Source organism: Halichoeres trimaculatus, unplaced genomic scaffold, assembly GCF_033239565.1.
Source record: "Halichoeres trimaculatus isolate MK-OKI-2021-1 unplaced genomic scaffold, fHalTri1.1 fHalTri1_scaffold_2, whole genome shotgun sequence".
NCBI classification, from domain to species: Eukaryota; Metazoa; Chordata; class Actinopteri; order Labriformes; family Labridae; genus Halichoeres; species Halichoeres trimaculatus.
In genome coordinates this window covers 37,959,389-37,972,620 of record NW_027437180.1, presented here as the reverse complement: position 1 = coordinate 37,972,620, position 13,232 = coordinate 37,959,389, and the positions used below count along the sequence as shown (strand labels likewise).

At 43.1% G+C, this 13,232-nt stretch overlaps 1 protein-coding gene across 2 annotated transcripts; it reads left to right on the top strand.

The window, feature by feature from the left end:
• The first annotated feature begins 889 nt into the window (after positions 1-889).
• LOC141805504 (heterogeneous nuclear ribonucleoprotein L-like) lies at positions 890-11,546 on the top strand. 2 transcript variants are annotated; one of them, XM_074690599.1, is made up of 13 exons: positions 890-1,142; positions 6,541-6,659; positions 6,820-7,057; positions 7,143-7,228; positions 7,345-7,441; positions 7,578-7,650; positions 8,455-8,514; positions 8,605-8,822; positions 8,918-9,039; positions 9,136-9,334; positions 9,733-9,790; positions 11,076-11,177; positions 11,359-11,546. In XM_074690599.1, exons 1-13 carry the CDS (start codon positions 975-977, stop codon positions 11,412-11,414), a joined length of 1,596 nt encoding a protein of 531 aa, XP_074546700.1. In that variant the 5' UTR covers positions 890-974; the 3' UTR covers positions 11,415-11,546. The 2 variants fall into 2 exon arrangements, with proteins under 2 accessions (XP_074546700.1, XP_074546708.1); XM_074690607.1 differs by having other exon boundaries at positions 894-1,142; positions 11,079-11,177.
• The last annotated feature ends 1,686 nt before the right edge of the window (positions 11,547-13,232 follow it).

Genomic DNA, 13,232 nt, shown 5'->3' with positions numbered 1-13,232 from the left:
TTTTTAATGTTTTTTAATGACTTTATGATTTTTTTTAATCATGGTTTATATGTAAATATATATATTTGTATTTTTTATTTTTTATTTCTTATGGTTTTTCTTTTTTTTTTACTTTTTGTTTTTCTATTTTTTGTGTAGTTTATTTATTTATTTATTTATTTGGTGCTATTATCGATTAATTATTTTTTTTTTTTTTATTACACTTATTTTTCCATTTTGAGGTTTTTCTTTTCAGAGACACTTATCTCACCTCAACAACAGATTTCTCAGATTTCTGTGATGTCGTCATTTTTCCATAAACCAGGTGGTTAAAGGTCTGAGGGGTTTTCTAGAGTCTGACTCTGAGCGACTGAAAACATGAAAACATGTTTTTAAAGTGTCTCTCTAAAACCTGAGTGAGGCGATACTTCCTGTTTGGAGGTTCAGCTCTCATTCAGATGCCAAGGTGTCCTCAAACAGGTGTGCTGTTACCAAGGCAACACCTGACCTGCATGCAGAGGAAGCATCTGCAGTGACGACGTCTCACTCTGTCCTCGTTTTGGTCCAAGCAGGAAGTGACGTCTCACCGAGGGCGACCTGAATCTCTTCAACGGCGGCAGCAGCTGCGACGGCTTCGGCGCCTCAGTTTGAGTTTGTTTAGGAGTTAAAAGGGATTTTGTTTTAGGAGGTCGGTGAAAGTAAGTTTATTTTGTTTGGTTGTTTCTGGGATCCTCTCACAGTTTTATGAAGTGATGGATCAACTTTGGTCGTTTCATTTTCTGATCACGAATCTGTTTTTCTGTGCTCTAACTTTGTTTAATTTTTTTTTTCAACTACGTTTTTTTTTATATTCTGTTTTTTTGTTTTGTTTTTGTTTCTGTTTTTGCTTGTAGTGAGACGTCTGTGTGTTTTCCTATCTTTGGAACAGGGGGAGAGAGAGAGAGTATCGTCTCTTCCTCTCTGTGTCGATCTCTCTGTGTGATTCTTCCTCAGAGATGGAGGACAGAGCAGACCGAGGAGCAGAAGGAGAAGGAGGACGAGGAGTAGGATACCACCAGGCAGCCAAGCGGCTCCGGAGGGAGGAGGAGGAGGAGGAGCTGGAGGACGCTGGAGGAGAGTCAGCGAGAAGCAGAGGCAGAGAGAGCAGGAGGACCGGAGTGAAGGTGAGGAGGAGGAGAAGGAGGAGGAGGAACCTCTAAAAAGCTGAGAGTGGTCAGGGTGATGTGTCGGACACAGAAAATCAAGTTTCATGGATTGAACATGAGGGTCTTCATCAGACTCAGGGACCTGGTCTTTATTCAGACCCAGCAGCAGGTGGACTGAGGGAGGTCTGGTCCGGTTTGTTGACAGACCTCCAGCTCAGAGCTGAGTCCACACACAGGAAGCAGAGCGTGGTCCTGCAGTCTGAAGCGGTCCCTCAGGGGACCGGTCTCCACAAGCCGCGCTCTGACGCCGTGACATCAGACCCTCTGTTTGTCTCCAGCTGCTCCGTCTGCAGGAAATTAAAGAGCTTCACGCTCGGTGCTCGTCTGATTTACCGACAGGAACAGGAAGCTGGAGCCGTAAAGCTCCAGCACAGACAGCTCCTACAGGAGATGATGATGTTTACACTTTTTATTTATCCACAGAGAAACGAGCTCAAAGAAATCTGATCATAAAAACATTAAATGGCTCCAGAAGCTTTGGGTCTGAACTAAGAGACAAAAATACACAGAAAAACAAAGAGCAAATTCTGATGCTTCACGACTTCTTTTTACTTCTAAACATAAACACGATTTCTATAAAAGTGAAAGTTAACTTTATGCTTTGACTCACAAGTTGGTTGATGGAGCATGGTTGTTGGTGTTGTTTGGAGGTTTGTGTAGTTTGAGTGTTGGTGTGGATTGCTTGTTGGCGTAGTTTGGTTGTTGTAGTTTGTTTGTTGGTGTAGTTTGGTGTAGTTTGATTGTTGTTGGAGTTTGGTTGTTTGTGTAGTTTGGTTGTTGGTGTAGTTTGGTGTAGTTTGATTGTTGGTGTATTTTGGTTGTTGGTGTAGTTTGGTGTAGTTTGATTGTTGTTGAGGTTTGGTTGTTGGTGTGGTTGGGTGTAGTTTGGTTGTTGGTGTAGTTTGGTTGTTTGTGTAGTTTGGTGCAGTTTGATTGTTGTTGAAGTTTGGTTGTTGGAGTAGTTTTTTGTAGTTTGGTTGTTGTAGTTTGGTTGATGTGGTTTGATTAGTGTTGTTTGATTGTTGGTGTAGTTTGGTTGATGGAGTTTGGTTGTCGGTTTAGTTTGATTGTTTTTGGAGTTTGGTTGTTGATGTAGTTTGGTTGTTTTAGTTTGGTGTAGTTTGATTAGTGTTGGAGTTTGGTTGTTGGTGTAGTTTGGTGTAGTTTGGTGTAGTTTGGTTGTTGGTGTAGTTTGGTGTAGTTTGGTTGTTGATGTAGTTTGGTTGTCGTTTGAGTTTGGTTGTTGCTGTAGTTTGGTTGTTTTTGGAGTTTGGTTGTTGGTGTAGTTTGGTTGTTGATGTAGTTTGGTTGATGGAGTTTGATTGGTGTTGTTTGGTTGTTGCTTTAGTTTGGTTGATGGAGTTTTGTTGTTGCTGTAGTTTGGTTGTTGAAGTTTGGTGATTGGATTTGGTTTGATGGAGTTTGTTTGTCGTTGTTGTTTGGTTGATGGATTTTTGCTGTAAAATTGTTGTTTTTGAAGTAGTTTTGTTGATGATTGAGTTTGGTTTTTGTGGTTTTCTATTTCTATTTGTAGTTTTCGTTTGGTTGTTGTGCAGTTATTGTAGTCGATGTAGTTTTTTGTTTGGTTTTCCTTATTTGAACTCGTAGTTGGGTTGCTGAAGAAGTTTGGTTAATAAAGTTGGGTTGTTTGATTTTTGTTATTGTTGTTGTTGAAGTAGTTTGGTTGATGTTTTAGCTGTTTTTTTTGTTTTCTATTTGTTGTTTTGTTGTAGTTTAGTTGTTGTGCAGTTATTATTGTTAATGTAGTTTGGTCCATGTTTGAGTTTGGTTTTTGTAGTTTTTTCTATTATTTGTTTTGTTGTTGTTTCTTTTTTTGTGCAGTTATTGTTGACGTAGTTTGGTTATTTTTGTAGTTTGGTCTATGTTTGAGTTTGGTTTTTGTAGTTTTCTTTTTGTTGTTTTGTTGTTGTAGTTTGTTTATTTGTGCAGATATTGTTGACGTAGTTTGGTTATAGGAGTTTGGTTGTTGCTCAGAGATGTCAGTTAAAATCAGACTGATGAAGCTCAGGGTGATGGTCTTGGTCTTGTCTGGTTTTCAGACCTTCATGGTTTGTTTGTGGTCTCTGGTTCTGTGAGACAGTCTGATCTCTGGCAGGGACAGGAAGTGCCTGCTCTCAGCAGGAAGTGAGGCCATCTGTCGACCTTTGCTGAAGTGTGTGTGTGTGTGTGTGTGTGTGTGTGTGTGTGTGTGTGTGTGTGTGTGCTCAGACTGTGTTCCAGGCCTGAGCTGATTTCTTTGACCCTCCTGGTCAACGATGGTCAAACGGTCGTTTCTCAGCTGAAGGGACTGTGCGTTCTGAACTGGACCCTCGTCTCCTAACCTGTCCGGTCTTTCTCCGGCTCTGGTCTCCATGACGACGGTAACACTCCTCAAACTGCTTGATCAGCATTCTCCTTCTGAGGAAACCTGACCAAGCTGTGCAGACAGAGAGCATCATGGGAAATGGATAAAAAGAGAGATGAGAGATGTGAAAACATCGTTCCCTCTGACAGAAGAACGCCGGTCCACTTCCTGTCTCACATCTCAATGATTCAACCCTGGAGCTCCTGTTTTTAGGCTCCGCCCCCTCTCTCTGGATCCCAACGGTTTGAACCCTGTGTGGTGGTTTTAATGGAGAGCAGCAGCAGGTGTGTGAGACTGACTAAGCAGAGTCAGAGGACGGTAAAGGAGGAATCATTCATTCATTCTTCAGTTTATAAATGATGAATCATGGTGCCTCGTTAGCTGCTTCAAAAGCTCGTTAGCTCATTGAAGGGTCAGGGAGGAGGAGGTGATGAAGAGTGAGACAGCTCTGATGACACAGCCAGTCCAACAGGAAGGAAACAGCCTGTCACACAGAGTCTCTGTTTCCCTTTTGGAACTGTGTCATTATCGGTAGGAGCACGTCACTAACACCGTCTGTCCTCATCAAAGTCAGCGTTGCTATGGTAACCAGGCCCAGCGTGGGTACAGTTTGAGGCGCTCGTCTGTTAAAATGTTTCTCACGTCACCTGAAGGCCAGAGTTTGAGGTTCAGAGTCCGTGTCACAGCGGGTCGGTCAGACGCTGAGGCAGAGCTCGGACCACACAGGCTGAGAGGGGACAGCACACACCACAGACGCTCAGTCTGCAGATTATTTTAAAACGCGTTTCTCTGAACACGTCTGTTTTTAGAAGCGCACTGAGCAACGTCTTCATCCTGCAGCAGGTAAACAGACTGAAACACCACAGGAAGGTCCTACAGATACAGAGAGAGGACTGAGAGCAACAGGGGAGGAGGAGTCTTAAACACACACACACACACACACACACACACACAGACAGGGTCTTTACTTCACATGACACAGGAGCTGCTGGTCGACCTCTTCCTCAGTTCTTCACCTCATTTCTAACACTGTGTGATGTCTTTAATGTCACTTTGATCCAGTTGTTGAACAGACGGTGGGCAGGTGGGGCCCCCTGCTGGCCCAACTGTTACTGAGGAGCCAAACTGAAAGCCAAAACATGTGATAATGCGTAGTTTTTAGGGCCAAATCATGTGTTGAAGTGCCCTCTTTGTAGCCAAAAAGCACTTAAGGGCCAATTTAGTAGCAAAATCATGAGCATAAGTGCCCCATTTGAGCCAAAATACATGTTTCAGTTCCCTTTACAGAGCTATGACATGTGCCAAAGTGCACCTTAGGGAGCTAAATCAAGTGTTGAAGTGCACTTTTTGGAGCTAAAACCTTTGCTACAGTGCCATTTTTGAAGCAAAGTGTGTAAAGGTGCCCTCTTTGTAGCCAAAGAGCACTTCAATGCCAATTTTGTAGCCAAAATAAGTGCAAAAGTGCCCCATTCAAGCCGAAATACGTGCTTGAAGTGCTCCTTTTTTAGCTGAACCATGTGCTAAAGAGCCCTTTTAAAGCCAAAAGCACTTTAGCGCCAATTTTGTGGCCAAAAATTTGTGCTGAAGTGCCCCCTTTGAAGCCAAGACACATGCTTAAATTCCCTTTTAAGGGACTTGAACATGTACCAAAGTGTCCTTTTGGAACTAAAACGTGCTAATGTGTCCTTTTTGGAGTAAAAATTTGTTCAAGTGCCTTCTTTGTAGCCAAAAAGCACTTGAGTGCCAATTTCACAGCAAAAGAAATGTGCTAAAGAGCTCCATTTGAGCCAAATACATGCTCAAGTTCCCTTCATGGAGCCAATATATGTGCGTAAGTGCCCTTTAAGGGATTAAATTATGTGTTGAAGTGCCCTTTTGGAGCAAAAACCTGTGCTAAAGGGCTCTTTTTAGAGCCAAAAAGCACTTCAGTGCCCCCTTTGAAGCCAAAACACACTTAAGTGTCCTGTTGAAGCTAAAACATGTGCTAAAGTGCCCTTTCTGGAGCCATATCACTTGTCAGGGTGCCCCCTTTTATGCCAAACCACATGCTAATTTTTGGAGCAAAAACATGCTTCAGTGCCTGGCATGTTAAAATATTATAAAACCGCCTTCTTGGGTGGAAAAACTGAGGAAGGTGTTGGCACCTTTTCGTGTATTTTAACCCCCGTCCTTTAAAAAGTCTGTGCACCCTGCTGCTCTGATCTGATACAGTTTCTACATCAACACCATGACTGAGACAAACTGACAGATGAAAGCAGAGGTAGACAGCTGACTCCCTGACTGAACATGAAGGATGTTCATCTGCAGCTTCCCCAGCCCCTCCAGACTGACAACACAAACAAACCAACCCATCGAGGCAGAGGTAGATCATCAACTCCCATGTTTACTAACCTGTAAGCTCAGTGGTTAGGGTTAGGGTTAGGGTTACTGTATGAAACAGGAATATTGTGTTGGATAAAGGTAAAGAACTGAGGAAGAGGTAGACCAACAACTCCCATATTACGCAAGCTAACCCCCTGTGTGTGCAGATAGTGATGTAACAGATGTCTGTGGTTGAGAATCCCCCTCCGCTGTTGCAGAGAGCTCTTCTTACAGTACAGAGTGAAGGTGAATCTAAACTCGGAGATGATTTCTCTGATAACGCCGTGATGTCACGCGCAGAGGAAGCAGAGAGTGGGTGTTAGTGAGGAACAGGCCTTGAACCATCAGAGATCAATCAGAGCACTTCCTGCCGCCGTTTGGCACTTCAGCCACCACCTGCAAAAAACAGGTCGGGCTGCAAACTCTGCAGCGCTCGCTCTGCCTCCGCGCTGTGTCAGCACGTTTGTGCTGCAAGAGGAGCTGTTTCCAACCTGACAAAACAACACACACCCAAGTCTGCAACACCTCAGAGACAAATGAACAGACTTTAGTTCAGCAAGTCTGCCGTTCAAACTCAACCTGATGTTTACGTCACAGAGATTCAGCTGAAACCGTCTCTCCTCTCCTCAGGATGCTGTGGAGCAGAGTCACCGCATCCCGCCGTCTCCAGTCGTCCACGTACGAGGACTCTGTGACGCCGTGGTGGAGGCTGATCTGGTGGAGGCGCTCGAGAAGTTTGGAAATATCTGGTAACACCCCGACTTCCAGTTCCTTTATCACTGAGGCTGAGGTGCAAAATGAGCTGCAGTTCCCTGAGTGTCCACTAGAGTGTCCCCAGCAGTGAGTCAGGCCCCATAGAGCTCCATGTTGAAGTTAACTCCCTCCTCGTCCTGTCTCCTCCACTTGCAGCTACGTCATGATGATGCCGTTCAAGCGTCAGGCTCTGGTGGAGTTCGGCGGCGTGGAAAGCGCCGAGCGCTGCGTGTCGGTGGGAAGCCGTGAGGGCGTTAGCGTGGCCGAGCAGCGGGCGTTCTTTAACTTCTCCACCAGCCAAAGGATCACCAGGCCCACCAACGCCGACGACCCGACCAGCGGGAACAAAGTCCTGCTGCTGTCCATACAGAACCCACTGTACCCCATCACCACGGTGAGTTGGTACCCCAGCTATCAGATGCACACTTCCTGTTCGCCGCTCAGCTACTGAGCATGCTCACTCTCTCTCTGTCTCTCAGGATGTTCTCTACACCGTCTGTAACCCTGTCGGAAACGTCCTCCGCATCGTCATCTTCAAGCGTAACGGCGTCCAGGCCATGGTGGAATATCCTGACTGGGTTAACACATTAACAAACCCTGAAGCTGGGATTGGGTGGGCGTGGTCTTTCCTTCTTTCCTCTGATTGGCCGGTTTCTGATCATCCTTAACGAGCTCGTTAACGTTTGACTCGGTGGAGGTTGCTCAGAAGGCCAAACTGGCGCTGAACGGAGCCGACATCTACGCCGGCTGCTGCACGCTCAAGATCGAGTACGCTCGGGTAAACACACACACACACACACACTCTGAGCTCCAGACAGACACACACCCTGCTGCATGCACACACACGCAGCCTCACTCTCATGCCCACGCACACACACCCACCCAGAGGTGCTGTGCTCTGTCGCCCCCTGCAGCCCAACAGACTGAACGTCGTCCGCAATGACAACAGCAGCTGGGATTACACCAAGCACTTCCTCCTGCAGCGAGGTAGGACACACACACTCACACAGGAACACACACAGGAACACACACAACCTTTAAATTGATACTAAAGATCACTTTGACCAAACCCACCAGGAGAAAGAATCCTGAGGTTCCCTGAAACACAACAAATCCAGTTCAAGTCTGATTCAGAGACTTAATACAGAGATTAATACTTAAGTTTCAGTTTCTCTTCTCTACACGTGCTCCTCTCTATCTATCTATCTATCTATCTATCTATCTATCTATCTATCTATCTATCTATCTATCTATCTATCTATCTATGCCTTTTAAGTCTTGTTTAAAAACACATTTTTATTCACTTGCGTTTAACCCGACATGAAATTGTGTGGTCCTCTGACTGTTTTTATTTTTATTTTTTTGCTTTTACTCTGTGAAGCACTTTGGGGACCTTGTGTTGGTAAAATGTGCTATACAAATAAAAATGGATTGGATTGGATATGCTGAGCAATGAAAGGTTGAAAATGACGCCACATTACGTTTAAAAAAATGCTAAAGGGTACCTCAAAACAAACTTTCCTGGATGTTTTAAGAGTAGAGACCAATCAAACCAAATTTGAAGATCAAATGTGCAGCTGAAGGGAATCTCAAAGTGACAAAGTGAAAGCAGATGAGGCGCCCTCTGCTGGCCATCAATGAGACTGCAGGTTTAATATACGAGCAGAGGGACTCAGGTGAGGCCAGGTGAGGTCACTTACTGCTGCTGCGACCTCCAAATTCACTGGCAGCTGATATCTAGTGTGTGTGTGTGTGTATGTGTGTGTGTGTGTGTGTGTGTGTGTGTTACAGAGCAGGGGAAGGGAAGGCAGCGTCAGGCCATCCTGGGAGAGCATCCATCCAACGGCTATGGTAATCCTCCTGTGTGTGTGAGTGTGTGTGTGAGTGTGTGTGTGTGTGTTCTCCATCCTCACCCTCACAGCGTCCTCCCCATCTCTGCAGGCCAACACCGCCCCCTGCTGCCACTGCCCTCTAACAGCAGGTACAGGAGGAGCTGTGAGGAGGTGCAGGATTTGATCAGCTACCCTCTGCTCCTCCCAAAGACCTCCTCCTCCAGCTCTGCCTCCAGCTCCGTTGCCATGGTGAGCAGCCTCCATCCTTCCAAGATGAACTGCGGCCGCGTCTTCAACCTCTTCTGTCTCTACGGCAACGTGGAGAAGGTGTGTGTGCGTGTGTGTGCGTGTGTGTGTTCCTCAGAGGTGAGAGTGTGACGGTGTGATTGCAGCTAAAGAATCCTGTTTGTGTGTGTGTGAAGGTGAAGTTCATGAAGAGCGTCCCCGGCACGGCGCTGGTGGAGATGGGGGACGAGTACGCCGTGGACCGAGCCGTGACCCACCTCAACGCCATCAAGGTGTTTGGAAAGAAACTCAGCGTGTGGTAAGCAGCGTCCTCATGATCAGCGCCGTTTCACCAGAACATGTTGGTGAAATAACCCCCCCTTCACACACACACACACACACACACACACCCCAGTGTGTCCAAGCAGCAGGCCGTGATTCCCAGTCAGGTGTTCGAGCTGTCCGACGGCAGCAGCAGCTACCAGGACTTTAGCCAGACCAGAAACAACCGCTTCAGCAGCAGGCAGAGCAGCAGGAACATCATCCAGCCCCCCGCCGCCGTCCTGCACTTCTACAACGCCCCGCCCACTTTCAGCCAGCAGCATCTGCACAAGGTGAGGTGTACGCCTCCTTCAGGCTGTGGATAGGTTTGTATCACAGTGCAAGGTTTTTACTGTGAAGAGAAAGGGACCGAATATGGAGCCCTGAGGGACGCCCTTTGTAACAGGAAGTGGTTCTAACAGCAACTAAGGTTTACGGTCCTCCATATTTTTACAGATTTGTTTCTGTTTGATCAAGTTTGACATGACATCATTTTTAAACAAAGTTTTTTTGATGAAAACACCTAGTTTTATAAGACATTCGTCTTGGTAATCTGATTTTTAAGTTAGTTTATAAAAGATGACACACTCAAAGGGAAAGTGTTCAGTATTTTAACCTGACACGTTTCCCATCAAAGTCACCTTTTCTGGATTACAAACAGTCTAACCTGTCTCTTCTTTCACACCTGTAGCTCTGCGATGAACACAGTGTTCCCACTTTCATCAAATTCAAGGTCTTTGACGCCAAACGTAAGTTTAAATATCAGAGAGGGAGTTTATGACTCTTTTTTTTAACCTGGGTCATTTTTTTTGCCTGTTGGTGAATGAAATGATCAGTAACAAAATCTCAGAGTGTTGGTGTTGGTGGTGGTGTGATAATATGTAAAGAATGCCCAGATAGAAGTAGGGGTAGACCAGCAGCTCCTGTGTTCTCTGAGGTGAAATTCCTGATTCCCAAAACAGAGTTTGTTCTCCTTGACGAGATGTTTTCATTTTTTAAAAGCGGTTAAATCTTTCCAAACAGTTTACCAATCCAGTCTACAACTATTTGTGCCATCTAGAGAGTTAAAGCGTCCTAAGTAGTTGAGTGCAAAAACATTTTTGACACAACAAACATTTTAAAACGTAAAAAAAAAAAAATCACAAAATAGAAAAAAATTCCTGCAAAACATTTCAGTGTTTTGTAAAACTCAAAAAGTTACTGAGATATTTTTGCCAAAGACATATCTAATTTAACACATTGTACTCAAAACCAACACTAACAAAAAATTGTTAATTAAAGCAACAAACAATGACTTTCACCAAAAAATTGAATTTAAAAAAAGAGGAAATTTCATTGGATTATATATATATATATATATATATATATATATATATATATATATATATATATATATATATATATATATATATATATATATATATATATAAATATAAAATTTATTTATTTTTTGATGTAATACTAAAATTCAGTGAAACTGAAAAACATAAAACGAAACAAAAAAAATTCAAAAAATATTCTTACAAAGTAAGGATATTTCATAAATGTCAATTTTCAAGAAACAAATATATTTTAACTCAGTTATTTCTTAATCATTATATTCCTAATAAAAGGTAAATGAACAAAAATAGGGAGCAAATTTAGTTTTTCCACTTGTACGACAATACAGGTATTCAGCAGAATCAATTCAATTTTTTTTATAATGAAGTAAGTGTAAAGAATTCATTTAAAATGCTTGAAATAAAACTAAAAATATAAAAAGCCTTCTTTTTAAACTCATATTTCTGGTCTGATCTGCTGTTGAGGGGAAACAGGGCAGCTGCCTGAGCAAAAGCTGAACAAAAGGGGACCAAGCACTGAACCCTGGGGTACACCTTGGGACTGTGCGTTTTATAGATGTAGCAACAATGTGGTCCAGTATTAACAGCGTTAATGGTTTTATGCAGATGCTGTTCTGACGGTAAAATTAAAATCTTAGTGTATTCTTCTTTTCATGCTGTGTCTTCATATCGACCCTCCTCCTCTCTGTCCCAGCAGCCAGCTCCAAGACTCTGTCTGGACTCCTGGAGTTTGAGAGCAAAACTGAAGCTGTGGAAACTCTGACGGTTCTCAACCATCACCAGATCAGAATACCCAGTGAGTAGAAACCACATACACACCAAGACAGACTTTACACACTCAGTCACTTTCTGTGGTGTCATACGTCAGTCCACCACCAGGTGTCAGGATTCTCTGGTTCATTCATGGCAGCAGGTTGAAGCTGAAACCCATCAGACAGTGTGTTTACTCTTTGTTTTTCTGACTGTGTGGCCTGCAGACAGTTCCAACCCCTTCACCCTCAAACTCTGCTTCTCCACCTCCTCACACCTGTGACCACCATGAGAGGCCGCCACGGTCTCCTGGACCTCCACCTGGAACCATGGAGGAAGAGAAAAGGGACAAACTTTTCCTTTTTCTGTGCTTCCTGTGTTGTTTGTTTGACAGACAGATAGACAGGAAGTGAGGGACGGTGGTGAACTATTTTACAGAATAAAAGCACCTTAGTAGCTGTGCAATGATGTCAGGAAGTTTTAAGAAGGAGTGAAACAGACTCAGGGAGAAATCTATGAAACTATTAAACAATCAGGAAGACAGTCCTTTCTTTTTTCAGTTTATTTTGTTAATTTCTTAAATTTCCGTCAGATTTTTGTGTTTTTATTTGAAGTTAGAAGGTGTCAACTGTTGTAATTTGTAATTTGTGATAATGTGTCTTTTCCGTGTTTTCCGTCTATACATCTGAGAAGAAATTGATGTACTGTCAACCACAGGACAGCAAATATAAAATAATGATTTTTTTTTAAAATTCTTTCTCACTTGTTTTTATCTCAACTTTCAAAACACCTTAAATGAAATGAAAGGAACATTTTTCATCTACTTTTTTAAAATAAAAGAAATGCATATTTAACTGTTGAAAATCAAGATGATTTTTTTTCATATTTCGTATCTGGAAAGAATGAAATTAAAATGTTGAAAATGAAACTGAAAGTAAAGTTGAAATGTTTAAAAGTCTCCTCAGTTCCTGCTAATATTAATTCATATTTTAGGTCTGATTTGCAGTTTTATTGAGGGGACTGTTTGGGGACGACAGACAAGTGGGTGGAGCAAGTATATGATAAACATAAAGGGACCGAGCATTGAGCCCTGAGGTACACCTTGAGACTGTGCAACACATAAATGTGTTTTTGTGACATCTCCCTTCTGATTCTGAGAGTTTTGAGGCAACTTTTTCAATATGGGGGCATATTGAAGATACTGACTTGACCTAGCTTTGCCTGAGTTGGGACGAGGTAAAGAGGCGGGGCTTAGCCTTTTCCAAATATGGTCGTTTTTAGATCAGTGAAATTAGGGACGGCTCAAACTCTGAGGGATTAAAGTGCAGCTAAAGTTGTGTTTGATCTCTGACTGCAGCTCCTGATATCTAGCTGCTCTGTGTGTGTGTGTGTGTGTGTGTGTGTGTGTGTGTGTGTGTGTGTGTGTGTGTGTGTGCTGCAGACACATCAAGGTGACACACACATGCGATGAAGAAACCAGGTCAAAGTTTGAACCTGCTGCTGCATGTGCACCATCTGATAAATGCTGCTGGGCAAGTTTACATTCCCAGCATGCACTGGGGGAACATAAAAACAGGACATTTTCCCCTGACAGACGGCTTCAGCTGACCGTCTCTAACACATCCATTTTCTATGGGAGAGTCACAAGGATTCAGAAACAAGAGCTCACATTAATGATGTGTTAGTTCTGGTTAGAGTTAGGAAAAGATAAGCTCTGTCTCAGGAAGAAAGAAAAAAAGTTCTGTGTTACTTTAACTTTATTATTCTTATTTTTTTTAAAAATTGGCCTTTTTTTGTAAAGTAGCTGATTGATAAAACGTATGAAACGTGAGATATAAATGACGGCCTGATTTCAAAATGTGAAAAATGGCTAAATAACAATTAAAAATGTTTTTTTTTGTTGAATGCATTGGTTTAGTTTACTAAAAATTAGCATCTCAGCTAATAAAATGTGAAACAAAACTCCTCTGTGGTGAAAAAAATCGTGTTTAATGAATGTTATCTCTCTAAAATGTAAAATTAACAGCTTATTTGGACTGAAAACAGACGCCAGTCCCCTAAAGGGGCGGGGCTTAGGCTCTGTATTTAGGACCTCGCGGAC

Bases quoted from the DNA above. Each gene is read 5' to 3' on its own strand.
- LOC141805504 (XM_074690599.1), top strand. From the start codon at position 975: ATGGAGGACAGAGCAGACCGAGGAGCAGAAGGAGAAGGAGGACGAGGA. The intron at 7,229-7,344 runs ATATCCTGACTG...GAGCTCGTTAAC, and splicing joins GGCGTCCAGGCCATGGTGGA to GTTTGACTCGGTGGAGGTTG. The intron at 9,791-11,075 runs GTAAGTTTAAAT...TCTCTGTCCCAG, and splicing joins CAAGGTCTTTGACGCCAAAC to CAGCCAGCTCCAAGACTCTG.